This window comes from Rattus norvegicus, chromosome 8, assembly GCF_021556685.1.
Source record: "Rattus norvegicus strain SHRSP/BbbUtx chromosome 8, alternate assembly SHRSP_T2T, whole genome shotgun sequence".
Lineage (NCBI taxonomy): Eukaryota > Metazoa > Chordata > Mammalia > Rodentia > Muridae > Rattus > Rattus norvegicus.
In genome coordinates, this window is record NC_141541.1 from 45653232 (window position 1) to 45681123 (window position 27892).

The following is a 27892-nucleotide window of genomic DNA, read 5'->3' on the forward strand; positions in this document are numbered from 1 at the left end:
AGACACAGCCAGAATGGGGCAAATACAGAGGCGGATGCCAGCAGCAAACCACTGAACTGAGAATAGGACCCCCATTGAAGGAATCAGAGAAAGAACTGGAAGAGCTCGAAGGGGCTCGAGACCCCATATGTACAACAATGCCAAGCAACCAGAGCTTCCAGGGACTAAGCCACTACCTAAAGACTATACATGGACTGACCCTGGACTCTGACCTCATAGGTAGGAATGAATATCCTAGTAAGAGCACCAGTGGAAGCGGAAGCCCTGGGTCCTGCTAAGAGTGAACCCCCAGTGAACTAGATTGTTGGGGGGAGGACCACAATGGGGGAAGGGTTGGGAGGGGAACACCCATAAAGAAGGGGAGGGGGGAGGGGGATGTTTGCCCGGAAACCAAAGAATTATTATTAATTATTAAATAAATTAAAAAAATTTTTCAAAAAAAAAGATTAGCAGAAAACATGACCGCATGGATAAAGTATGGCAGTAATCACATCATAAAATGTGCATCCAAGAAAAGAACACATTATCCACACAAAACACACTATCACTCTAGGTAAGCATTGGTGGCTTTGAATTTACTATTTAGCCCAGGAACTCTCGACCATGCAGAATCCATCATTAGCTGTCAGTTCTAAGAGCACAAGAGGGAACAGAACACTTGAATAAGCAAGATGGTCTAAAGAGTCAAGAGTTACAAATCAAGTTTTATTCATAAGGAATACAATTTAAAACAAAAATGATTAAAATGTATATTAATATAAATATATAAAAGTATTTTCAGATGTGAAAAATATTAACAAGAACATATAACTATGAAATAACAAAACAAAAACTTCATTTAAGATCATAACAAAAATATTTCTAAACAGCATATTCTTAGTGAACATTTAGAAGCACAGTTATATTGCTGTTTCTCCTCTAGCAGGCAAAATGGCAATGCAGTTCCCAAGTGGTCTCTCAAGTGGTGTTATCCTAAACAGAAAGAGAATAAGATATCAATCAGTCAGACTGGCTTAGTGAAAGATAAATTTAGTGTTTCTTAGCAAAAAATAAATTAAACTATGAGGGAGAGTATTCATCCAAAAAAATGTTGGTATTATTCAGGATGGCGGTCCGCAGGGGAATCCTGAGAAAGCAACCTATTCTTCAGGAGGCTCTCTTCCTGCTGTGTGTCCCATTCTAGCTCTTTTGCAATTCCTGAAACCAGGGAGAGGAAGGCAGTTATTCAGAAACTGATGTGTTGGGGACTTGCATGCTAGCTATCAGCTTGCTGCCTTCTACCCACTCAGCTCTATTTTAGGTCACCATTGATGTGTTAACTGATAACATTGCTGGTGTGTCTGTGGGCAGGGCAAAGTCTACAACAACCCTGACAGTAATGTGGGCTGCCCATCTGGGCCTCAGACTTTAACCAGTGCAAACCAAGAACAGGGCAATGGGAAGAGACCTCATTGGGTTGCAGGATGAAAGGAGAAGTCAACCTGTCACCAAGATGAAAGCCAATGACAAAGAATAATTTGCCATATGCACTCGGTTCTTATCCCTGAAAGGTGCTTCCCAACTTGGAGGTCACATGACCACAGAATATCATTTATCACAGGAACAAAACTTGTTCAAAGCGCTACATAGCATCCATTCTATCACAGGGACATGCAATAATATGATAGGTTATTCATCTGTCACCATTTCCAGACTGCAGCTTCAAAAAGAGCACCAAAGCATAGTTGTTAATAAGTCAGTTCCTGAAAAGTGGTTGTCTTCCCAGAATACTCGTGCACAGACAGAGGAATGAACATTCCATAGCATGAGGTGGTTGTATTGTTGGAGTGTACATTATTAAGGTGGTAGGGAAAGCAAACATGTATCAAATTGGCAAATGGAATCAGATAATTTTAGGCTGACACAGCTGCTTGTCCCTACCAGATGTTGCTTGGTCTGGAGGTTGCTGGTTTTCTCCTGTTCGTCTTTATCTTTCTTGTTCAAATCAAACAAAAATTTCTGTAGCAGCGGTGCAGAATCAAGCTGTTCTGCTTTGCTCTCCTTTCTGAATGGGAACAACTTCTTCTGCATACATATCTTGTCCATATGGATCCGGCTGGGCAGGTTCCTGGAAACACACACTGCATAGTTAGATCCTGCACCCTCTTCCTCCCATTCCTACTCGCAAGTCTCACAAACACGCTCTGGACCCAGATACAAGTGAAAACTTCATAGAATACATCTTGATACACACAAGGCTGCTGCACAAACATCAAACAGCCAATTCAGGGAAGACTAAATTGTTTCTGTGACCCAAGTACCAAAAAGCGTTCATTTCTCTCCAAAACAACAGGGGATATACATCTATCCATGGAAGCAAAAGGCATGGGGGCAACATTAATAAATAGTGGGCAAATACCCTCAAAGGAGGTCAGTAGAATTAAGGGAAGGTCATGTTATCCATGTGGTCCACACACTGAGTTTTGTTAAACCTGGTGTGACCGCAGAGGCCCAGTTCAGCCTATTAGCCATTTGGTGAGCTGAATAAGTACTGGTCTACCTAGAGCCTTCTGAAGATGCCTAGACACTCTGGGTATGAGTAACAGTCTCCTGTGGACCTAAAAACTGAGTCCAAAAGGCCCAAGACACAGTGATGTTTAAAGAGCACAAGACATGGAGCGAGAGCTGCTAGACCTCCAGTCAGAACAAAGGATGGCACCTGTGGGCAAAGCAGAGTTAATGGCCTCTCTGACCAGTGCTCACCGATAGAAGTTAATTTCCTTCTGGAGCTCCTGAAATTTCTCACAATGCTCGATGTTCCTCATCTCTAAGTTGTGCAGTAATGACATGACCTCCCTCTCCTTTATCTTCAATTTTTCATAAAATGGATTTGACCTGATGTAGCGGCTGGCCCTAGGAGAGTAAAACCCAATGAACATCTGCGTTTAGGAATATATGAACTCAGGCTGGGTCTTCTAGTACCCCAGCCCTGGGAGGACAATTTCTGAGTTCTACATATTGGAAGCTTCTTCAGCTTCAGAAACTTGTTATTCTGGGCCCAGGACCCCATAAGCTCGGCATCGAGATAAAGGGTTCCCAGGTTCCCTTTCTTCACTCAGAAGGGCTGGATCTGCAGTCAAGCTAGTTATGCTAACAAGGGCCTAGGCCACAGCTCTCCCACATCCAAGACCTAGAAAACTGTGATTTCATTTTTCCTGTTTTGACAACAGGAATTCTACATCCTGAATAATTAATATGGTAGAGACACACAATTCACACAATTATGGAGTTGAGAACATAAATCGCCACAAAAGTATAATCTGCCCAAATGGCACAAATATACAGACAAATGTGACCACATTGCTAAAGAAGTGTGCAGTTGAAGAGGGGCTCCCAAAACAAAGCACTCACATCACCATGAAATTGTTATACATGAATATACTCAGGAAAAAACATAGACCCCTAGATTCCAAGTGTGGGGGGAAATATAAACATATAAAAATTGTGCATATGCATGTAGGTGTGTACACACAGAGACACAGAAACTGGGACACACACACAGGAAAAGAAAAGTAAACAGTAAGAGAATGAAAAAGGGAGCGAAATATGCAAACGGAGAACACAATCAGAATCAGAAAAAATGCATGCCACATTATTGGCTCAGAGGTAAACAAAAAAGAAGGAAAGGCCCTGTGTCTCTGGCCATCTAGTCAAACATTGAGATGAACAATTTGGGATCTGTCACCTCAGGCTACTGCAAGAAGAGTCCAGCACTCAGTCACCTTCCTAGCACACACCCAAACTCACAGCACCTAGAAGCTTGCAAAGCTACCACCTGTCAAGGGCTTTCCAAATGCACACTGGGAACTCATGCTCCAGGAACGTTATCCCTGAATCCTCACTAAGGCCACAAGTTCAGATTTTCAGCTGGAGGCAGCAGATGAGACCATTTCCCACCTCACTCCTGACCAAGGGTCAGGTTCTGAATCTCCTCTATATCAGAAATGAGGTTTAGGACGAGTATTTTGGGAGGCACAGCTTTCTAGACCCAACACCTTAATAGAATAAGATGTAGGTGACATTGCAGGTCCATGAGTGACACAAGGCAGTTTGGAGCAATGCATACCTGTTGTTCCTGTATCTCTCTGTCACGTAAGTCAGGAGATCTCTTAGCTCATTTCTCTCCTCAGTAGCTGACTGCAGCTGTCTAATCAGTCTCTGCTCTTCTGTGTTCTCCGTGTTGGCGTCCTTGTTGATTACCACAGGGCCAGGGGATGATGTCAGTCTCCCATCGTCTGTAGGTAGAAGAACACAAGTGAACATTTTTGGGGAAACTGATGAGTGTGCATAGACCATGGCAAGCCCCAAACAGGAGGAGAGCATGTGTAGACCACAGTGTCACCACAAAGAGTTTGTTGTTGCCTAAGAGACCTCCTCAGTGGAAGTCAACTCTCCCAACCCTCTATAGAGACCAAGAGATGTCAGATGCCGGGTGTTCCCTATGCCTGCTGACCCATGCTCCATGTACCACAGAGATGGCTTCTACGGGATTGTTATCAACTTAACAGGGTACAACTTTCTTTCAGGACCCTCACCGCTGTACTTTCAGAAGTCAGATGATAAATTCAACCTCCAAAAGATTTGAGTGATTGGAGATACTCAGATGTCCTGCACTGATACTCTAGGCCACACCATTTGGAATTTAAAAGCATTGTGGGGGATGTCATGGTCAACGGACTTATCAATTCCCCTAACTGAAACACCAAATGCCACAGAAGTGCCAATTGGTTACAGGCTGAATCTTGGTCTACCTGCTACAAATAGTTTTAGTACTGTAAAAAAATGTTTGTAACACACAAATTCTAATTTATAATGCTAAGGATGTCCCATCTCTGCCAATTTGAAAAAGTCAGAGGAGTTCTAAGAACATAAGGCCAGAAGCATAATTCTCTCTCTGATACTGAAGACAGAGATCTACTTTATTTAAAGAAGCAATGAGAGTGAAGTAGATTGATGCCCTGTCTAAGTTCAATAAAGTTGGACACTCAGTGTCTCCTGATCGTGTTATTATATCAATGTAACGTATCATATGCACGTTAAAAGTGAAGGCCAGAAGTTCACAGAATAATGGCATTGGCCTTACCATATCCCCCATTTGGGGATGGGCAAACTAATGTTCTGAAATCCTTGACTTTTAGGAATTGTGATCTTCATGGAAATTCAATTCCTTTGCAGATACTCCAGTTGTTCTGGCCTATTGCTAGACAGGTCAGCCTAAGCCTATTCTCCCTCTGACAGAAAGCTCAGCATACAATTCACAGAACTTACTCAGCATTCCCCAGGCCAGCTTTCGTTGTCCATCATTTATTTTTGATGAAAGGCGAGATTCCCTCACTCCAGTCTGTCCAAAATCGGCGTTCACTCTCCCAAAATTCTTGCGAAGCCGGGAAAACATGTCTTCCTGTGTATGTGCCAGGCAGGGACTGAGAAAAAGTAGGGCACTGGTGGTTACTACAACGCTGGTGACATCACAGAGGATGCCAAGAACTCTCTAGGACACAATAGAATGTCCAAGAAGGGACCGCTGATGTCATGGTGAACAGACATTGCCTCCCTGCTAATAATCTCCCTGTACAGTGCATAAGCTGAGGTGCCCTTTCCTGGAGACCTTCCCAGGGCATAGCCACTGAGCAACTCCTGCTTGCAAGACCAAATTTTCGTCAAGGCTTGATTATAAAAACCTGAGTAATTCCTATGCATTTTAATGAATTTTTCCCTCTAAATCCTGCCCAAAAATATCTCATCTTAAGTCAAATTATCCTTACTCATCAACATCAGCCATTAAAAATTCCTGAGAAATAATACCAGTTTGAATAAGCAGTCAGAAGGTTCTCCTGTCTCCTTATGTACACGTGCTTGAAATCACATCAAGAAATAGCCTGTAGGTTAGGTTGCGACATGGGTGTGTGTTATGGGAACACTCATGAAGCCTTGTCGTTAGCTTAGCCTTCGACAGTTGCCACAAAATCCCTTAGGAGAAAGAGTTGAAATCATTATGTTGTTCGGAACAGTTTGGATTCCAATTGCCAAAGGAAAGTGAAATGTAGGAGCTAGCAATGTAGGCACCCTCATGCTGCTTGGGGGTTCTCCTCTTTTTACTAATGTCACCAAAGGAGCATTGCTCACAGGCCTCTGTAAGCTCTACCATAAGATTCTGACTGACAGTTTGTGTCTTAGGCCTTTCACAGGGCATGCACTATCTTCTCTAAATTTAACCCCATTCTTCTAGTTTTGAGACCCAACTGGTGATTATCTCTTAACCCCTATTCCCTGTTTTGGTCCATATCACTTCCCTACCATGTCTATTCTGAAGCTCCAGCTTCAGCTTTCCTCACCCTATGTTCCTCTGTAAGCCTGGAGTTCTGCCCACATACTTTCTGCAGCATATCTTGGCCTTCAGATCTTTATTCTGTGCAATCGGCAGTTAGACAACACCTAAGAGATCTCTCAACTTGTGTTGAGCTGGTGAGAAGGACCAACATCTACAAAATAGCAAACTTGATGATGGACCGTAGAAATGACAAGACAGTAATCCTGCCAGCACTTAGCTCTCTGCCAGTAAAGAACTAAAAATTGAAAGTTGACACACCTTAGTACAAAGGGAGCTCACCTCATCATTTCCCCTTTTACACCAAAAAAATAACTTTATCTTTAACACTGATCAGGTAGATAAAATTAGAAAATTTATAGGATACATCAGATAAGAATGACTGTCACAACATTTAGTTCATTTGTATTTGGCAAAATTGGAGAAGGTACTTCATGAACTAAATTATATTAGTGTAAAATTTTGTACCTGAATCATTTTCTCTCACTTTTTAAGCTTTTGTATTCTCTATTTATCATAGCTTGCACTTATTAGCCATAACAACTCTCCTGAAATGAAAAACAATTTTGTTAATTTTAAATAATTTAAGGGTTTATGTGCTTCATCTTTATAATTTTACACCTCTTTTGTGGACATAGTGCCATTTTTTTTCTTTTTTCAACTTCCACAAATAGATTATTTTTTCTCTGATATGGAGAAGGATGCAAGGGTGGACTTCAGATATGAGGTGATGGTGGATATCAACGGAGTTGGGCTGCATGATGCGAAATTCACAGAGAACAAAAAAGGAGTTTAAAAAAACTAAAATGAACACAGTGGGGATGAAGAAATGAATGCTTAGCATGGAGAGGTTTGGCAGTGGACTTGGGATTTGTGGGGTGGGCTGGGTTTGGGTGAGGTTCTGGAGTAGTCAGAATGTTGTCTGTTCTGGTCCTTCCAGGGAAACTCCTCCCTCTTCTCTCATCCCTCCTCTTCCTCCACCACCACCTCCAACTGCCATAACTGCCTCCTACTATAGCAGCAGCTTCTGGGCATCTGCCTTTCTGCTCAAGCAGAAGTGCTCGGGGGTGATACAAGCTTTGAAAAGTCCCGGGCTGCAGTCAGGCCATGCACACTCTGTTGTCAAACCTGTAGGGGCTCAGGATTTATGGTGCCAGAGCGGTTGTGGCGGGCATTTTGATGCTCCAGTGGGTTGTCTGTCGAGCCCCTCATTCTGGACCTCCCTTGTCCCCCCTGGTCCTGTCAGGTACCTAGTTGTCACACTCCTGTGTGATGGTGAACTCGTTTTCTCTTCTGAGTCTCATGACAAGAAAAGGTTAAGAGTAAACTATCTAATCATCTCCATCTGAGACCTGAGAAGGAGAAAGGTTGCCTGAGTAAACAGGAAATTCAGAGAAAATAGCTTCCAATTCTAAAGAAATGACAGAAATTGTTGGCTACCGTGACAGACAGTCAGCAAATATTCTTGTGTCATTGTGGCATCCAGTGTCAATTGAATGGGTCAGGGGCTCTGACAACACTACTGTGAAGTAGGTCATTTGAAGGACTATCCTCACTTTCTGTCCAAAGCCTGGGACAATAGACTTCCCCATGATCCTCTTCTCCACAGTCTGGACAGCTTTCTGGCAGCAGTGGAGGTAAGTGGGTAGTATTTCACCCCATGACCACTTTGCCACATTTGAAGGACACTCCAGTTAGGGTTCTTTAGTGCCCATCATTTTCTTCAGAATAGCATGAGGACACTGCCCGGACTTGAGGTCTCTCCCACTGTGGAAAGGCTTTGACTACTAGGACATCTGAAATGGCAGATTCTTCAGATCTCTAAAGAATTAGAGAACCATCTTTTTATGTAAAGTCTATCTCAGTGCACAAATGTGGAATTTTTTCAAAGGATTTACTGTTTAATTTGAATACATATACAAGAAGCTAAATAAAACTTATTTCTGTACCTAACTAAACAAGTACCTAACATCACTAGAACGCTGAGTATTTATAGTTGGATAGTGCTATTTGCATTCCTTAATTATCCATGGCAGTGTACAGTAGTAATTTTATACAATTAGAATTTTATACCGTATTGTGAATAAGATGCATATACTTATACCTTAAACAAGAGTTTAATCATTTATTCAAGTATAATATGAAATTCTATCATCATTCAAATTCCATGTCATCCTAAAGTATTTGGCACTTGGTGTTGCTTCAAAGATTGAATAATCTATGCTTTTTGTCATGTTAGCCCCTTTCTACTGCTTCCAAAACCATAGATAGCAGAGAAAAAGGTTTGAGGAGAGAAAGAGCAAGTAAGAAAGATATCCCTGATTCTAATCTCCTTTACTGTTTCCTCACTGACCATGACCAGTAAAAATTGCAACCAACCCCCTGAATGACAATGAACATCTATAACCCACTGCTGACAAATAAGCAGCCACCCATCCTTCCTTTGAGAGTTTGGGTGTCATGTTCATTAAAGTTGTATCCATATCTTTGTGGGGTGACAACAAGTTTGGGGACCTTACGATAATTGGGATATTTTCCAAATCCTGTGAGATCTTGCACTTTCAAATGCTTCCAGGTACTGAATGTGGAGGGATTAACTGAAGTCCTGGCTACATTAACAATTGAAAATATGAACACACATTCACACCTTTTGAGGAAGGTCACACATTATCTACCTTTGAATTTGCTCAAAACTATTGGTCTGTTACTTTTTTATTTAGATTCAGGTATCTTGTTAGTATACAGGCCGAAAGGATATAGATTATTTGCCAAAATATTGCTAATTGCCTCTAAGCCAGTCACCAATAGAATTCCTCCATCCTTTCAAGTCTCATCAGAGAGGCTCTATTTTGCACACTACTCACAATACTTATGTCACCCATGTGGCAAACTAATAGGGAGTGTTATGATCTGCTTAAATATTTCAAAATTCTCCCTATCCAAAGTCTTACACCGTCCACCAAAAAAAAAAAAAAGAGATTCCTCACAAAACAAGTCCACTAATGCTGTTACCAGTTTACATAGTTTACATATCAGTCACATTTCTGTTACTGCAAAAAAATACCATGACCAAAAGCATCTCAAGGAATACAGTTTTTCACCTTATGGTAACCAACCCCCAACTATAAAAATTATATCGTTGCTAAGTCATAAAGTTAGGTTACTACTCTTTTGAATGGTGATGTAAATATCCTGTATAAAGTATGTCTCTATGTGATTGCCCCAGGAAGTAGTTGGACCCAACGGGTTGAAAATTGCACTTTGTGTGTGGAGGAGGTGGTGGTGGTGGTGGGTTTTTTGTTTTGTTTTGTTTCTTAGTTTTGCCTCTTTTTCAAAACCCAGAGTCTGATAAGTACATACACCAATATCTGGGTATTTTATATAATTCCTATAGACTTTGTGTCTGTTCTCATGATATTAACAGGCTTGGTTCTTTTTACTATTCCCCAAAATGAACTTGAAATTATTAAAGGTGATGCGTTCTGCAGTGATGTACTGTATACTATGTAGTAGTATCTGACTGCCCTGCTCATTTGTGCTTTCATTGGTTGAGATCTTTATTTCATTCCCTGAAGCCCTACATCAGAATTAGGACGGGATTGATTTAAGCATGTAGATGATTCTGGTAGGATTTGATATAACAATATTAATCCTACTGATGCATGAAAATGAGAAGTGTTTTCATTTTCTGGTTTGTTTAGTTTTTTGTTATTTTTCTTAATGTTTTCATTGTAACATGTCTTCACTTTCTTAGATTTATTACAAGATTTTTAAGGCTATTCTGAATGTGTTTGTTTTCTTGGTATGTTTGTTGATATTTATTGTTGGTATACAGGAATTTTATTGATTTTAATGTGATTTCAGTGAGTGGGTCCATGAGCTGTAAGAATTTTCTAGTGTAACCGTAGTGTTCTTTACATATGTATCATATCACCTTCAAAGGATAATACTCTGACTGTTTTCCTTCATATGGACATGCCTTTACATATTTCTGTTTTCATATTGTTTGGAGAAGACTTCACATACTAGTTGGATTAGATGAAAAGATTGAACATCTGTGACATATTCCTTATTTTAGTGGAAATGCATTAAGATTTTCTCCAGTTAGGATGCTGTTGGCCGTGTATATTGTCTTTATAATGTTAAGGTATATCTTCTCCATATCCCAGATTCTCCAGGTCTATTTCATGTATCACTGTGAGAATTGGCCAAAGAAATTGTCTGCCTCTAGTGCAATGATCATGTGTTTCCTGTTCTTGATTTCATGTTGTGTATTGTTTATTCATTTGTATTTGTTGAAACATTCTTGCTCTCTGGAGGCAAGCCAACTTGATCATCCTACCTGATATGTCTGAATTTTATTTGCTAGGATTTTATTGAGAAATTTTTCACTTAAGTGTTCCTTCCAATCTTTGTTTTCTAGGCTTCGAAGAGACACCATTAGCAAGGGAACTTTTTGAAGAAAGAGTTTATTGGGGCTTACTGTTTCAAGGATCATGAGTCTGTGATCAGTATGTGGGGGTACATGGCAGCAGGTAGGCCACCATGTTTCTAGAGAACTAGCTGAGATCTTACATCTTATCTGCAAGTTGGACACAGAGAAAGTGGGAGTTAAGTATAAATGGTATGGAATTTGGGAACCTCAAAACCCAATCCCATAACAATCCTACAAAAAAAAATATCTTCTACTTCTTCCCCCACTTTTCCTCTAATCAGCAACAAACATTCATACATGTGAGTTTATGGGAGCCACTATCATTCAAAAGACCACATTCTACTCCCAATTGTCCATAGGATCTTAAACATATCGTAATGAAAAATGCACTTAGCTCGCTTTCCAAAAGCCCTATAGTCTTTCACAGTCTACACAGTTTGTCCAAAGAGCTTCAGAAAACTGCAGGCAGTCCCTTAATTATTCCCTCTATGAAATCAAATGGCCAATTACACACATCCAATGTGTAATGCCAAATCACATATGTTATCATTGCAAAGGGAAATTGGGAAGGTGGCAAGCCCATTCAAGGCATAATCCCAATAGCACACACTCCACATTCTCTACCTCTGACAGAAGACGAAGAGATTATATGGGTTCACTCCTTTGACTTTGGTGATTGTAACATAATTCATAAACTTTTATTGTATCATATAGATCTGTGGATGGTGGTTGTGTTTTCAATGTCACTCATTTCTAGGAATCTTAATATTTCCTTATTTTTTTCTCACCTGATCCTTCAGTAGTGTATTGTATATGTTACTTACTTTCCATGAGTGTGTGTATTTTCTGTACTTTTAATTGTGTGATACCAGTTTGATTCCTTTGGGCTCAGATAGAATGCACAACATTCCTTCAACTTTCTTATATTTTCTGAGGCTTCTTTTTTTCCTAATCTGTGGTCAATTTTGGAGTAATGTCCACAGGCTGATAGAAAATATATGTATAGTTCACTGTAGTTTTTTAGTTCCATTTGCCTGATCATGTCACTTAATTCTGCTTCTCCTATTTTGTTTATTTGCATATGATCTCTTAAGTTGTCAGAATGGAGAAGTAATAAACAAATCACAACCACTATTATAACTAATCTGTAGTTTCACTATTATAACTATCTGTAGCTATCTGATAACATACATTTTTAAATTTGGGTAGCCTTTGTTAATATGTATATATTTAGAATTGTAGTATGTTTTAGTAATTGCAAAGTATGAAGTGAATATCCTTATGTCTTCTGGACAGGATGAGTTTGAAATCTATTCTGTCAACTAGATAGAGAAACTGCATAGGATTGCTAAAGGGACATGGTTCTTTGTTCTGTTTCCCTAGTATACCCTCTATATCTCTCATGATGGCAGTCCTGTTTCAGGCGAAATATATGATTGTTTACTAGGGAATTGAGGTTATTGATATGTAAATATTATTTAAACTTCTGTGTTAACTATTGTCAGTTTGTTAATTTTTAAGACTTTTGTAGGCTACTTTTGATTGACTGTCCTAGTGGTGTAAACTTTTTTCCTGTGTCCTCTGGTATTTTATCCTTCCCTGCAAATAAAGTATTCCTATTAGGATCCTCTACAGAGCTGGCTTACTGGTTATACATAGTTTTTAATTTATTTATAATATCCCTTAATCTGCACAGTAGCTGGGCAGCTGCCTGTCCTGCATGGAATTAGGTCTAATTTCCAAACAATGTCTCTGAACTCCTACTTACTATGCAGCATCTGGGCTGCTCTTTGTTCCACTTGGACAGTTCTCAGGACCAGGCTTTCCTCTGTCTTAACTAATGGCTGCTGTCCTGCTTCCTCCCTCCTCTCCATCACATCCATTCTTCCTTTCTTCTTTGGCAGCTTCTTCTTCCTTCTTCCCTCCTAGTGATCCTCTCTAGCAAAGCCCTCAAAAACTCACCTCCACCATCTCTCTGCTGTGCTTCTTTATAATCACAATTAACTGGGAGCAGAGTCACTTTTTTGGGAGTTTTAACCAGTCATACATTCTACCAATTAGCTTTAAAATACAAGCAGAATTAGGTCAGTCCCCCACAGTGTTTTCTTTTCTTTTTTTTTTTTTTTTTTTTTTTTGGTTGGTTTAATTTTACCTTTACCTCTTTACTTTTTATTTGATTTTTGGCTATCTCTTATTAATTGTTTATTTTATTTATTTACATTTCCAATGTTGTTCCTCTCTCCAAAATCCCCTAATGAAGCCTATCATCACATTTCTGCTCAGCTTTCCCTATATAACAGTGCTCCCCAACTCACACATATTCATTCCCGCCTCACACCTCTAGGATCTCCATTTGGTGGGGCAACAGGCCTAGCAGAGTAAGGTCCTACAACCACATTGATACAAAGTAAATCAATCCTCTCATACACAGTACCTAGGACCATAGACCCATACTTGTATACAAGTTGGCTGGCAGTTAAATCCCTAGGAGCTGTGGGTTTGGTCACAGAGGGTCTGGTTAGATATTAAAGACCAATGATTGCTGCTTTCTCTTCTTTTTCTGGTTATAGAGGAAATTATGTTTGTGTGCTTCTCTTTCTTGAAATTATTGTGAGATGATTAATTTCTTGGATTTTCTTGGGTAAAATTTAGTTCGTTGTCTTGTAGTTTACCTCCTATTATCCTATGTTGTGCTTTCTTAGAGAAAAATATTGTTTAAATTTGGTTTTGTCATGTAATATCTTGGTTTCTTCATTTATGGTGATTGTGAATTACACAGTGTATAGGAGCTTGGGTCTGCATTACATCTGCCCAAGATTTTCTGGCTCTATTGAGAACTCTGGTGTAATTCAAATAGGTCTGAATTCATTTGGTAATGGATATTTGTACTACTCCCTTTAATGTTCTTTCTTGGATCTGTGAATTTAGTGTTTTAATTTTTATGTGAAGGGAGGAATTTTTCTGGTAAAATTAATTTGGCGTTCTGTAGGCTTTTTGTATTTTTTTGGCCATTGCAATTCGCTTCTATATCTATTGTCCTTAGGTTTGGCCTTAAATTGTGTCCTGAAATTCATGGATATTTTGGATTCAATACACCATACATTTTCATCTGAGATGGATTCTTTTGCTTTGTGTGGTGACCTCCTTGATCCCTATTCTTCCATTTATTATCCCGCTGGATAATGAGACTTAATCAGGAATGATGACCTCTTACCATAAACTATATGAAAATAGGGAGGTGAATTTATGTGTCAAGTATCAGTAGTCTCCTGGATAGGTTTCCTTCCTGGTTGGCCATATACAACAGTTTCAAAAGCCCATGATTTGTGTTCCCTGGGATTCCTACGATGATGCAATCAGACATAACAGAGAAAGACCGGAATACACATGAGGGAACTTGATTTATATAATTGAGAGAACATTTGAAAGTTAGGTTACAAAATATCTGATCACACTGTGATCACCAAGAATGTATTATTTAATGAAAAACTATTTTGTGTTATGGCATCGCCAGGGCACAGACATTTATGCAAGAGCCATTAGTTTCCTGTAAACATGGACTTTATTACTGTATGGCTCACCTACCACACACCTTTCTTGCAAAGGTAAAAAGTGCACTTAGGTCCAGAGCAGATCAAGGCAGGACTTGAAAGCAAATGAAGGGAGCTAAGGCAATTGAAAGTCTTTGAGTTGAAGGATATTTAGGAAAGTGTTCAGAGGGACCAAGAATGCCCTTCTTCTTGTACGTCAGTGAATTAGGAAGGACACTTGGGAGCTTTACTTGACACCAGCATCTGAGTCCGGGAACTTCATTGGTAAAATTAATGTCTGGATTTTGTGTTGTGAAACAGCACATTGGCTCTGCAGCGTTTGGCAAGGTCCATGGACAGAGAGATCACACCAGCTGGGAACAATCTGACAAGAAATCAGGTTTCCTTTAGTCACCTGAGAGGTCCTCAAGGAGAGAGGAATGGATGGGTAGCACTTTAATAGAAGGCTTTATGATCTCAATAGTGCTACTCTAGATGTCTTCAGTATAGATGCAGAAAAAGAAAAACTAAATGACTTCAAAGGAATTAGCTCAATTCTGGTCATGATTATTTCACATTGGCAGTTTATACTTGATTCGTCTTTTTAAATTTAAACAAGAGCATAGGGTGTAAATTCGAGGTAGCATTACAGTCACAGTACGTTTATACCATCTTTAAGATTCCCAGCATCTAACCCCACGTGGCTGGAGATTCTACTTTTAAATGCATCACCAGAGAAAATTTCCAATTAACCATGCCAGGGAAGCCCTGATCAGTGTGTATGCTCTGTCCATCTCCACAACAACCCAATTCAGCAGAAACGCCTCCTTTTTACAGGTGAAGAAATCACAGTTCAGAGCAAATGATCATCAGGTCCCTCAGTCTCACTGGCTGTCACTTACACCCACATCCTTCTCTGTGAAGGGAAGCATTGGGCCTGATGTGGGCTGTGCAAGCTGACTCTCCTGAGATGATCAATGCTCTTCTTGAACCTGGGAGAACTGAAGACAAGATGAGCACACAGACTCCTGGGATAGATTGTGCCTCTGGGTGCTAGGGTGGGACACAGTATCCCTTGCCATGTGCCTCTCCTCATCTGAGGAGTCTGCTCCCATGTGTCAGCTTCTATGGCAGTGGGTCTCAACACTCCTAGTGCTGCAACTCTTTAATACAGCTCTTCATGCTGTGGTGACCCCAACCATAAAATTGTTTCATTGCTACTTCATAATAAATATTGCTGTTCTTATAAGTCATAATATGCAAGGTATCTGTTATCAAGGTATCTGATATGCAATCTGTGTGAGAGGTTGTGCCTCACAGGTTGATAAACATTGCTTTATACAATTTATTTTTAAAAGAGAGGCCTTCATATAAGGAGGACCTGAGGCAGTCCTAAGTGCAGAGACACCGTGAAATAGTGACAAGTTTTAGCAGGCTCAAGGCTGCTTGCATTATCGACATCAGAGATTTCTGGCTAAAGGCACAATATGAAATCACGGTCCCCATTACTTTTCTTACCTAAATTTCCTCCGTTACGTCTGTCTGCTTGGACATGTTTTCCAGGAACCTAGTCTCTGTAGTCTCCGATAAAGGCAGAATGCTAAAGGCAGGAATGGTTTCCCTCTTTCAGCCCACAGTCACTTTTATAGAAGTAAGTTCAAATCCCCCGTGGGTAACTCTGTGTCTCTCACATAGTGGATGAGAATTGAAATATCACCTGTTTGAGTTGAGAAAAACCAACTCCCACTTCAGATTTAGAGCTGACCAACAATTACTTCCAGGAGAATGAAGAAGCTGGCCAGTCCTGGATACTCAGATCCCCTCCCTGCCGGGATAATCCCACCCACAGTAGACTTCAGCTTCACCTAGCAGGTGTTACAGAAAAGTCTGTCCTTAAGATTCCGAAATCCACAATATGCACAAACCCTATAGTTGTTAGGTGGCCGATTTGGGGGATTTCTCCAGGTTTTAATAATTATGCCCTCTTCTCTCCCCTTGGATGCACTCTGTTCTCTCTTGTCTGTTGGTCCTAGAAGGACCTGGGTCAACTCATGGGCTTCTAGGGGAGGAACTTTTGTTGTAGGAGTGAACATGGATCAAGAATGCAACCCCATTCTGACTGGGCAACTAAGCTCCAGAAAATTTCCCCAGGCAAAGACTTGGGTCATGTGGGAGCCTACACTGTTTAACAATGAGATCTGGTTGCTTTCTCCAGGAAGAAGCACTTGGGGGGTTGAGTATCACTTCTCAACCTTCTGTTTTAAGTCACTTCTCAGAAGAGACACTTTGTTCTACTCCTCCATGGGAACTACCCTTCAGTGTGGCTGGAGGATCCTATGGTGTTACAGCTCTGAGCTGGGAGTAGGAGCACTCAGACTGACTTGGAGAAGCCTATTTTCAAGTTTATCTAGAGGTGAGGAACAGGTGCTTTTAAAGAAGCATGTGAAAGTTTTTCCTGCAGGAATGCCCACTCTGCTGACAAAGTCAGGCAGGACAGGGAAAAGCGAGTTCATTTGCTGCCATCACAACCTACCAGACTCTCTGTGGGGTGAAGTATTCCCTCACCTTGGTAACAAGAGCATGTAATAAATGAAGTTTTGTCGCTCTCTGTAGTGGAGCCGATGTCCAAATCTCACTGAGAATCATGCATAGCCTGGATTTAGGCTGTATTAATGTAGGCAAACAATTTCAGTGTTATCTGCAAGGTACCATGGGAGAGTAGTAACCCAAGTCTGCATGCACCTCGACAGTTTTCACTGTAGACTTCTAATTCATTTTACAAAATTTTATAGTGAGTTCATGGAAGAACAGGCTCAAACATAGACATGAACAATCACAGACACCCACATACACACACACACACACACACACAGACACACACACACACACGCGCGCCCATACTTTACTGACATGGTGCATATTTTTTGCACACCACAAATATGGTGAGCATTAATGAAAATACACTAATTATTAAATCAATGGAGGAAGCTGTGGTGAAGCTGGGGCTTAGAGTTACTTAAAAGTTCCTATGAAGGCTCTTCTTTTGCTGGAGGCTAAACTTCAAATGCAATTGGGGATCCCTATTTTCTTTTTGCATAGCACATAGGACTAGGGTGGAAACCAGGGTTTTCAGCATGTTTGGCAAGTACTGTAACATTGAATTAACTCCTTAGGCTGGAACACAACTAATGTTACACAAAATTACAGGGCAAGCTGGATGAAGACACCTAGCTGACAGTGTGGACATCTTAAGATTTGTACTGGACAGTGACAGACTTTTCTGAAGACTGGAAATGTTTACAATGTCAGAGAGAATGGAAGGCCACTTAGACTACAATTTACTCTAAGAACAGTTTATTCAAGTAAGGGATAACTTGAACTATTGTCTCCTGTCACAGATGTCAGTAGAAATTATGCAAGGTATTGTATGCCAGTGGTAGCATTAGCAAGACAAAGCACACCTTGTCTTGAAGGCTAATAAATTAGGAATATGTATAGCAAGACACAAGCTCTTCCAGGTCCTTTTATATTAACTGAGAACCTCAAATACAGTGGCAATGTGAAAGTGTGGTGGATATCTAGGTACCACTAGCTTCTGTTTTGATACAGACGACCCTTTGTGTGGCATGGTCAGCTTCTAATGAATGACTAGAGGACCTATGCTTGAGAATAAACAAACAATACATTGCTTCTCTAGATGCTGAGCTCTTAAAAGCCTTGGTGTCACAGCAACTGTTTTGTGGACATTCTGGATCATTCCTTCTGAATTTTAACTTTCTGAGTAACTCAGACTCTGAGTAAGTCAGTTCAATTCCATAAATTGGAAATCAGTCACCTGGAAAAAAATACATTTACAACAGGAACCCAGATTTGCCACGGAAAAAGGGCAGCTTGAACTGGCCCACCTAGGTTCTGGGTTTGCACAGGCTTGCTATCCAAAAGAAACATGTGCTCACAGTTGTAGGCTGCATTCACTATGGTTGCTCTTGAGGTTCCTCCCTAAACTGCTTAGATTAAGATAAATTTCTTAATATCTATCAAAAGAATTCATTATGTGCAGCAGGCCTACAGGAAGATAGTTTCCATTCTGTATTTTATAAATGTGCATAGTAGATATGGTCATCATTGATACTAGGTGAAGGATCTGCTCTAATATGGAAACTAAGTGATGCTGTAGGAACATCCTGAATCCTCAATGAGCAGTGGGGCCACCTGAGCCCTCTATGGATGCCTGGGTGCCTAACACATTGAGCCTGCACAGCTCAGTAAGAATACACATTTCCTGAGATCTCTCTGTTTAATTTGAGGTACCATGTCCACCTAAGGGAGCACATGCCCTGGAAAGACAAAAGCCACCTGCAGGTTCTTGGTGATGCCTCACAGGTTAGAACCTGCAGGATCTGTGGTGATGACTCACAGGTTAGAACCTCTGCTGCTCTCTCAGAAGAAGCACATGGTTCCCAACAATGATCTACAACAGGGAATGTGATTCCTTTTTTTGGACTATGAGGGAAATTCACCCAGGACAGGCCACAGACATACAGTAGAGAAAAAGACCCACTGACATACATGATCATTCTACACCTAATCCACAACAATAAAAACACAGCATATGTATGGTCTAGGACAACAGCATTTATCAAAACCTTTTTCCCAACATGACTTTGGAGGTCATTATCTGTGGGGGCATATTGACAGTGTATTGCAAGAAAGACTGAAGCATATGGTTCTCCATTAGGATTACTTCCATATACCTTTGGAAATGTCAATTTTTCTACAGCTCTACAAATATGAATGTATATTAGTCAAAATGTGCTACACAGGATCAATAATGAACGTGTGTTGTAGACTGTTTTATTAAGATTAGCAGAAAACGCCCGGCCCGCAGCAGCTCTCTGCTCCCAAACCCAGTGGGAGAGAGACCTCACCGCCTGGTCAGGTGGGCACTCCTGAGGCTGCAGAGCGGAGGAGACCACCAACACTGCCCACCCCTGCCCACATCCCTGGCCAAGGAGGAAACTGTATAAGGCCTCTGAGTTCCCGTAGGGGAGGGCCCAGGAGCTGCAGGACCTCTGCGCCTGAGACACCGCCGGAACCTGAAGGAAACAGACCGAATAAACAGTTCTCTGCACCCAAATCCCGTGGGAGGGAGAGCTAAACCTACAGAGAGGCAGACATGCCGGGGAAACCAGAAGAGACTGCACTCTGCGCACATCCAGACGCCAGAGGAAAACACCAAACGCCATCTGGAACCCTGGTGCACGGAGGATCCCGGAAAGAGCGGCCCAGATCTTCTCTGTTGCTGCCGCCGCGGAGAGGACTTAGGCAGTACCCCACGAGCACACTTGAGCCTCGGAACCTCAGGTAGGACCAACATTTCCCCTGCAAGAAACCTGCCTGGTGAACTCAAGACACAGGCCCACAGGAACAGCTGAAGACCTGTAGAGAGGAAAAACTACACGCCCGAAAGCAGAACACTCTGTCCCCATAACTGGCTGAAAGAAAACAGGAAAACTGGTCTACAGCACTCCTGACGCACAGGCTTATAGGACAGTCTAGCCACTGTCAGAAATAGCAGAACAAAGCAACACTAGAGATAATCTGATGGCGAGAGGCAAGCGCAGGAACCCAAGCAACAGAAACCAAGACTACATGGCATCATCGGAGCCCAATTCTCCCCCCAAAAAAATCATGGAATATCCAAACACACCAGAAAAGCAAGATCTAGTTTCAAAATCATATTTGATCATGATTCTGGAGGACTTCAAGAAAGACGTGAAGAACTCCCTTAGAGAACAAGTAGAAGCCTACAGAGAGGAATCGCGAAAATGCCTGAAAGAATTCCAGGAAAACATAAATAAACAAGTAGAAACCCATAGAGAGGAGACACAAAAATCCCTGAAAGAATTCCAGGAAAACACAATCAAACAGTTGAAGGAATTAAAAATGGAAATAGAAGCAATCAAGAAAGAACACATGGAAACAACCCTGGATATAGAAAATCAAAAGAAGAGACAAGGAGCTGTAGATAGAAGCTTCACCAACAGAATACAAGAGATGGAAGAGAGAATCTCGGGAGCAGAAGATTCCCTAGAAATCATTGACTCAACTGTCAAAGATAATGTAAAGCAGAAAAAGCTACTGGTCCAAAACATACAGGAAATCCAGGACTCAATGAGAAGATCAAACCTAAGGATAATAGGTATAGAAGAGAGTGAAGACTCCCAGCTCAAAGGACCAGTAAATATCTTCAACAAAATCATAGAAGAAAACGTCCCTAACCTAAAAAAAGAGATACCCATAGGCATACAAGAAGCCTACAGAACTCCAAATAGATTGGACCAGAAAAGAAACACCTCCCGTCACATAATAGTCAAAACACCAAACGCACAAAATAAAGAAAGAATATTAAAAGCAGTAAGGGAAAAAGGTCAAGTAACATATAATGGCAGACCTATCAGAATCACACCAGACTTTTTGCCAGAAACTATGAAGGCAGAAGATACTGGACAGATGTCATACAGACACTAAGATAACAAAAGTGCCAGCCCAGGTTACTGTATCCTGCAAAACTCTCAATTAACATAGATGGAGAAACCAAGATATTCCATGACAAAACCAAATTTACACAATATCTTTCTACAAATCCAGCACTACAAAGGATAATAAAGGGTAGAGCCCAACATAATGAGGCAAGCTATACCCTAGAAGAAGCAAGAAACTAATCGTCTTGGCAACAAAACAAAGAGAAGAAAAGCACACAAACGTAACCTCACATCCAAATATGAATATAACAGGAAGCAATAATCACTATTTCTTGATATCTCTCAACACCAATGGCCTCAACTCCCCAATAAAAAGACATAGATTAACAAACTGGATACGCAACGAGGACCCTGCATTCTGCTGCCTATAGGAAACACACCTCAGAGACAAAGACAGACACTACCTCAGAGTGAAAGGCTGGAAAACAACTTTCCAAGCAAATGGTCAGAAGAAGCAAGCTGGAGTAGCCATTCTAATACACGTGCTCCACTATGTTCATAGCAGCCTTATTTATAATAGCCAGAAGCTGGAAAGAACCCAGATACCCTTCAACAGAGGAATGGATACAGAAAATGTGGTACATCTACACAATGGGATATTACTCAGCTATCAAAAACAACGGCTTTATGAAATTCGTAGGCAAATGTTTGGAACTGGAAAATATCATCCTGAGTGATCTAACCCAATCACAGAAAGACATATATGGTATGCACTCACTGATAAGTGGCTTTTAGCCCAAATGCTTGAATTACCCTAGATGCCTAGAACAAATGAAACTCAAGATGGATGATCAAAATGTGAATGCTTCACTCCTTCTCTAAAAGGGGAACAAGAATACCCTTGGCAGGGAAGAGAGAGGCAAAGATTAAAACAGAGACTGAAGGAACACCCATTCAGAGCCTGCCCCACATGTGGCCCATACATATACAGCCACCCAATTAGACAAGATGGATGAAGCAAAGAAGTGCAGACCGACAGGAGCCAGAAGTAGATCGCTCCTGAGAGACACAGCCAGAATGGGGCAAATACAGAGGCGAATGCCAGCAGCAAACCACTGAACTGAGAATAGGACCCCCATTGAAGGAACCAGAGAAAGAACTGGAAGAGCTCGAAGGGGCTCGAGACCCCATATATACAACAATGCCAAGCAACCAGAGCTTCCAGGGACTAAGCCACTACCTAAAGACTATACATGGACTGACCCTGGACTCTGACCTCATAGGTAGCAATGAATATCCTAGTAAGAGCACCAGTGGAAGGGGAAGCCCTGGGTCCTGCTAAGAGTGAACCCCCAGTGAACTAGATTGTTGGGGGGAGGACGGCAATGGGGGAAGGGTTGGGAGGGTAACACCCATAAGGAAGGGGAGGGGGGAGGGGGATGTTTGCCCGGAAACCAAAGAATTATTATTAATTATTAAATAAATTAAAAAAAATTTTCAAAAAAAAAGATTAGCAGAAAACATGACCGCATGGATAAAGTATGGCAGTGATCACATCATAAAATGTGCATCCAAGAAAAGAACACATTATCCACACAAAACACACTATCACTCTAGGTAAGCATTGGTGGCTTTGAATTTACTATTTAGCCCAGGAACTCTCGACCATGCAGAATCCACCATTAGCTGTCAGTTCTAAGAGCACAAGAGGGAGCAGAACACTTGAATAAGCAAGATGGTCTAAAGAGTCAAGTGTTACAAATCAAGTTTTATTCATAAGGAATACAATTTAAAACAAAAATGATTAAAATGAATATTAATATAAATATATAAAAGTATTTTCAGATGTGAAAAATATTAACAAGAACATATAACTATGAAATAACAAAACAAAAACTTCATTTAAGATCATAACAAAAATATTTCTAAACAGCATATTCTTAGTGAACATTTAGAAGCACAGTTATATTGCTGTTTCTCCTCTAGCAGGCAAAATGGCAATGCAGTTCCCAAGTGGTCTCTCAAGTGGTGTTATCCTAAACAGAAAGAGAATAAGATATCAATCAGTCAGACTGGCTTAGTGAAAGATAAATTTAGTGTTTCTTAGCAAAAAATAAATTAAACTATGAGGGAGAGTATTCATCCAAAAAAATGTTGGTATTATTCAGGATGGCGGTCCGCAGGGGAATCCTGAGAAAGCAACCTATTCTTCAGGAGGCTCTCTTCCTGCTGTGTGTCCCATTCTAGCTCTTTTGCAATTCCTGAAACCAGGGAGAGGAAGGCAGTTATTCAGAAACTGATGTGTTGGGGACTTGCATGCTAGCTATCAGCTTGCTGCCTTCTACCCACTCAGCTCTATTTTAGGTCACCATTGATGTGTTAACTGATAACATTGCTGGTGTGTCTGTGGGCAGGGCAAAGTCTACAACAACCCTGACAGTAATGTGGGCTGCCCATCTGGGCCTCAGACTTTAACCAGTGCAAACCAAGAACAGGGCAATGGGAAGAGACCTCATTGGGTTGCAGGATGAAAGGAGAAGTCAACCTGTCACCAAGATGAAAGCCAATGACAAAGAATAATTTGCCATATGCACTCGGTTCTTATCCCTGAAAGGTGCTTCCCAACTTGGAGGTCACATGACCACAGAATATCATTTATCACAGGAACAAAACTTGTTCAAAGCGCTACATAGCATCCATTCTATCACAGGGACATGCAGTAATATGATAGGTTATTCATCTGTCACCATTTCCAGACTGCAGCTTCAAAAAGAGCACCAAAGCATAGTTGTTAATAAGTCAGTTCCTGAAAAGTGGTTGTCTTCCCAGAATACTCGTGCACAGACAGAGGAATGAACATTCCATAGCATGAGGTGGTTGTATTGTTGGAGTGTACATTATTAAGGTGGTAGGGAAAGCAAACATGTATCAAATTGGCAAATGGAATCAGATAATTTTAGGCTGACACAGCTGCTTGTCCCTACCAGATGTTGCTTGGTCTGGAGGTTGCTGGTTTTCTCCTGTTCGTCTTTATCTTTCTTGTTCAAATCAAACAAAAATTTCTGTAGCAGCGGTGCAGAATCAAGCTGTTCTGCTTTGCTCTCCTTTCTGAATGGGAACAACTTCTTCTGCATACATATCTTGTCCATATGGATCCGGCTGGGCAGGTTCCTGGAAACACACACTGCATAGTTAGATCCTGCACCCTCTTCCTCCCATTCCTACTCGCAAGTCTCACAAACACGCTCTGGACCCAGATACAAGTGAAAACTTCATAGAATACATCTTGATACACACAAGGCTGCTGCACAAACATCAAACAGCCAATTCAGGGAAGACTAAATTGTTTCTGTGACCCAAGTACCAAAAAGCGTTCATTTCTCTCCACAACAACAGGGGATATACATCTATCCATGGAAGCAAAAGGCATGGGGGCAACATTAATAAATAGTGGGCAAATACCCTCAAAGGAGGTCAGTAGAATTAAGGGAAGGTCATGTTATCCATGTGGTCCACACACTGAGTTTTGTTAAACCTGGTGTGACCGCAGAGGCCCAGTTCAGCCTATTAGCCATTTGGTGAGCTGAATAAGTACTGGTCTACCTAGAGCCTTCTGAAGATGCCTAGACACTCTGGGTATGAGTAACAGTCTCCTGTGGACCTAAAAACTGAGTCCAAAAGGCCCAAGACACAGTGATGTTTAAAGAGCACAAGACATGGAGCGAGAGCTGCTAGACCTCCAGTCAGAACAAAGGATGGCACCTGTGGGCAAAGCAGAGTTAATGGCCTCTCTGACCAGTGCTCACCGATAGAAGTTAATTTCCTTCTGGAGCTCCTGAAATTTCTCACAATGCTCGATGTTCCTCATCTCTAAGTTGTGCAGTAATGACATGACCTCCCTCTCCTTTATCTTCAATTTTTCATAAAATGGATTTGACCTGATGTAGCGGCTGGCCCTAGGAGAGTAAAACCCAATGATCATCTGCGTTTAGGAATATATGAACTCAGGCTGGGTCTTCTAGTACCCCAGCCCTGGGAGGACAATTTCTGAGTTCTACATATTGGAAGCTTCTTCAGCTTCAGAAACTTGTTATTCTGGGCCCAGGATCCCATAAGCTCGGCATCGAGATAAAGGGTTCCCAGGTTCCCTTTCTTCACTCAGAAGGGCTGGATCTGCAGTCAAGCTAGTTATGCTAACAAGGGCCTAGGCCACAGCTCTCCCACATCCAAGACCTAGAAAACTGTGATTTCATTTTTCCTGTTTTGACAACAGGAATTCTACATCCTGAATAATTAATATGGTAGAGACACACAATTCACACAATTATGGAGTTGAGAACATAAATCGCCACAAAAGTATAATCTGCCCAAATGGCACAAATATACAGACAAATGTGACCACATTGCTAAAGAAGTGTGCAGTTGAAGAGGGGCTCCCAAAACAAAGCACTCACATCACCATGAAATTGTTATACATGAATATACTCAGGAAAAAACATAGACCCCTAGATTCCAAGTGTGGGGGGAAATATAAACATATAAAAATTGTGCATATGCATGTAGGTGTGTACACACAGAGACACAGAAACTGGGACACACACACAGGAAAAGAAAAGTAAACAGTAAGAGAATGAAAAAGGGAGCGAAATATGCAAACGGAGAACACAATCAGAATCAGAAAAAATGCATGCCACATTATTGGCTCAGAGGTAAACAAAAAAGAAGGAAAAGCCCTGTGTCTCTGGCCATCTAGTCAAACATTGAGATGAACAATTTGGGATCTGTCACCTCAGGCTACTGCAACAAGAGTCCAGCACTAAGTCACCTTCCTAGCACACACCCAAACTCACAGCACCTAGAACCTTGCAAAGCTACCACCTGTCAAGGGCTTTCCAAATGCACACTGGGAACTCATGCTCCAGTAACGTTATCCCTGAATCCTCACTAAGGCCACAAGTTCAGATTTTCAGCTGGAGGCAGCAGATGAGACCATTTCCCACCTCACTCCTGACCAAGGGTCAGGTTCTGAATCTCCTCTATATCAGAAATGAGGTTTAGGACGAGTATTTTGGGAGGCACAGCTTTCTAGACCCCAACACCTTAATAGAATAAGATGTAGGTGACATTGCAGGTCCATGAGTGACACAAGGCAGTTTGGAGCAATGCATACCTGTTGTTCCTGTATCTCTCTGTCACGTAAGTCAGGAGATCTCTTAGCTCATTTCTCTCCTCAGTAGCTGACTGCAGCTGTCTAATCAGTCTCTGCTCTTCTGTGTTCTCCGTGTTGGCCTCCTTGTTGATTACCACAGGGCCAGGGGATGATGTCAGTCTCCCATCCTCTGTAGGTAGAAGAACACAAGTGAACATTTTTGGGGAAACTGATGAGTGTGCATAGACCATGGCAAGCCCCAAACAGGAGGAGAACATGTGTAGAACACAGTGTCACCACAAAGAGTTTGTTGTTGCCTAAGAGACCTCCTCAGTGGATGTCAACTCTCCCAGCACTCTATAGAGACCAAGAGATGTCAGATGCCGGGTGTTCCCTATGCCTGCTGACCCATGCTCCATGTACCACAGAGATGGCTTCTACGGGATTGTTATCAAGTTAACACGGTACAACTTTCTTTCAGGACCCTCACCGCTGTACTTTCAGAAGTCAGGTGATAAATTCAACCTCCAAAAGATTTGAGTGATTGGAGATACTCAGATGTCCTGCACTGATACTCTAGTCCACACCATTTGGAATTTAAAAGCATTGCGGGGGATGTCATGGTCAACGGACTTATCAATTCCCCTAACTGAAACACCAAATGCCACAGAAGTGCCAATTGGTTACAGGCTGAATCTTGGTCTACCTGCTACAAATAGTTTTAGTACTGTAAAAAAATGTTTGTAACACACAAACTCTAATTTATAATGCTAAGGATGTCCCATCTCTGCCAATTAGAAAAAGGCAAAGGAGTTCTAAGAACATAAGGCCAGAAGCATAATTCTCTCCCTGATACTAAAGACAGAGATCTACTTTATTTAAAGAAGCAATGAGAGTGAAGTAGATTGATGCCCTGTCTAAGTTCAATAAAGTTGGACACTCAGTGTCTCCTGATCGTGTTATTATATCAATGTAACGTATCATATGCACGTTAAAAGTGAAGGCCAGAAGTTCACAGAATAATAGCATTGGCCTTACCATATCCTCCCTTTGGGGATGGGCAAACTAATGTTCTGAAATCCTTGACTTTTAGGAATTGTGATCTTCATGGAAATTCAAGTCCTTTGCAGATACTCCAGTTGTTCTGGCCTATTGCTAGACAGGTCAGCCTAAGCCTATTCTCCCTCTGACAGAAAGCTCAGCATACAATTCACAGAACTTACTCAGCATTCCCCAGGCCAGCTTTCGTTGTCCATCATTTATTTTTGATGAAAGGCGAGATTCCCTCACTCCAGTCTGTCCAAAATCGGCGTTCACTCTCCCAAAATTCTTGCGAAGCCGGGAAAACATGTCTTCCTGTGTATCTGCCAGGCAGGGACAGAGAAAAAGTAGGGCACTGGTGGTTACTACAACGCTGGTGACATCACAGAGGATGCCAAGAACTCTCTAGGACACAATAGAATGTCCAAGAAGGGACCGCTGATGTCATGGTGAACAGACATTGCCTCCCTGCTAATAATCTCCCTGTACAGTGCATAAGCTGAGGTGCCCTTTCCTAGAGACCTTCCCAGGGCATAGCCACTGAGCAACTCCTGCTTGCAAGACCAAATTTTCGTCAAGGCTTGATTATAAAAACCTGAGTAATTCCTATGCATTTTAATGAATTTTTCCCTCTAAATCCTGCCCAAAAATATCTCATCTTAAGTCAAATTATCCTTACTCATCAACATCAGCCATTAAAAATTCCTGAGAAATAATACCAGTTTGAATAAGCAGTCAGAAGGTTCTCCTGTCTCCTTATGTACACGTGCTTGAAATCACATCAAGAAATAGCCTGTAGGTTAGGTTGCGACATGGGTGTGTGTTCTGGGAACACTCATGAAGCCTTGTCGTTAGCTTAGCCTTCTACAGTTGCCACAAAATCCC

General features: G+C 41.3%; 2 protein-coding genes across 6 annotated transcripts; both read right to left on the reverse strand.

Annotated features, from left to right (window-relative positions):
* Positions 1-677: 677 nt before the first annotated feature.
* On the reverse strand, positions 678-5475 carry LOC148004077 (disks large homolog 5-like). Of its 2 annotated transcripts, XM_087564065.1 has the most exons (5): positions 5308-5475; positions 4106-4274; positions 2743-2892; positions 1921-2107; positions 678-972 (listed from the first exon to the last, which is right to left on the reverse strand). In XM_087564065.1, the coding sequence occupies exons 1-5, from the start codon at positions 5432-5434 to the stop codon at positions 958-960; spliced, it is 648 nt and encodes a 215-aa protein (XP_087420191.1). In that variant the 5' UTR covers positions 5435-5475; the 3' UTR covers positions 678-957. The 2 variants fall into 2 exon arrangements, with proteins under 2 accessions (XP_087420191.1, XP_087420190.1); XM_087564064.1 differs by lacking the exon at positions 678-972 and having other exon boundaries at positions 1837-2107; positions 5308-5446.
* A 17091-nt stretch (positions 5476-22566) lies between these two features.
* LOC134480032 (disks large homolog 5-like) lies at positions 22567-27353 on the reverse strand. 4 transcript variants are annotated; one of them, NM_001430130.1, is given in 5 exon segments: positions 22567-22853; positions 23802-23988; positions 24624-24773; positions 25988-26156; positions 27190-27353. In NM_001430130.1, coding segments are annotated over 5 exon segments (648 nt in total). In that variant the 5' UTR covers positions 27317-27353; the 3' UTR covers positions 22567-22838.
* Positions 27354-27892: the final 539 nt, after the last annotated feature.

Coding starts and splice junctions, on each gene's coding strand:
- LOC148004077 (XM_087564064.1), bottom strand. CDS start 5,434: ATGTTTTCCCGGCTTCGCAAGAATTTTGGGAGAGTGAACGCCGATTTT. Junction 4,275..5,307: donor GCTGGCCTGGGGAATGCTGA/GTAAGTTCTGTG, acceptor TTCTACCTACAG/ACGATGGGAGACTGACATCA. Junction 2,893..4,105: donor GAGAGATACAGGAACAACAG/GTATGCATTGCT, acceptor TTACTCTCCTAG/GGCCAGCCGCTACATCAGGT.
- LOC134480032 (XM_087560215.1), bottom strand. CDS start 27,316: ATGTTTTCCCGGCTTCGCAAGAATTTTGGGAGAGTGAACGCCGATTTT. Junction 26,157..27,189: donor GCTGGCCTGGGGAATGCTGA/GTAAGTTCTGTG, acceptor TTCTACCTACAG/AGGATGGGAGACTGACATCA. Junction 24,774..25,987: donor GAGAGATACAGGAACAACAG/GTATGCATTGCT, acceptor TTACTCTCCTAG/GGCCAGCCGCTACATCAGGT.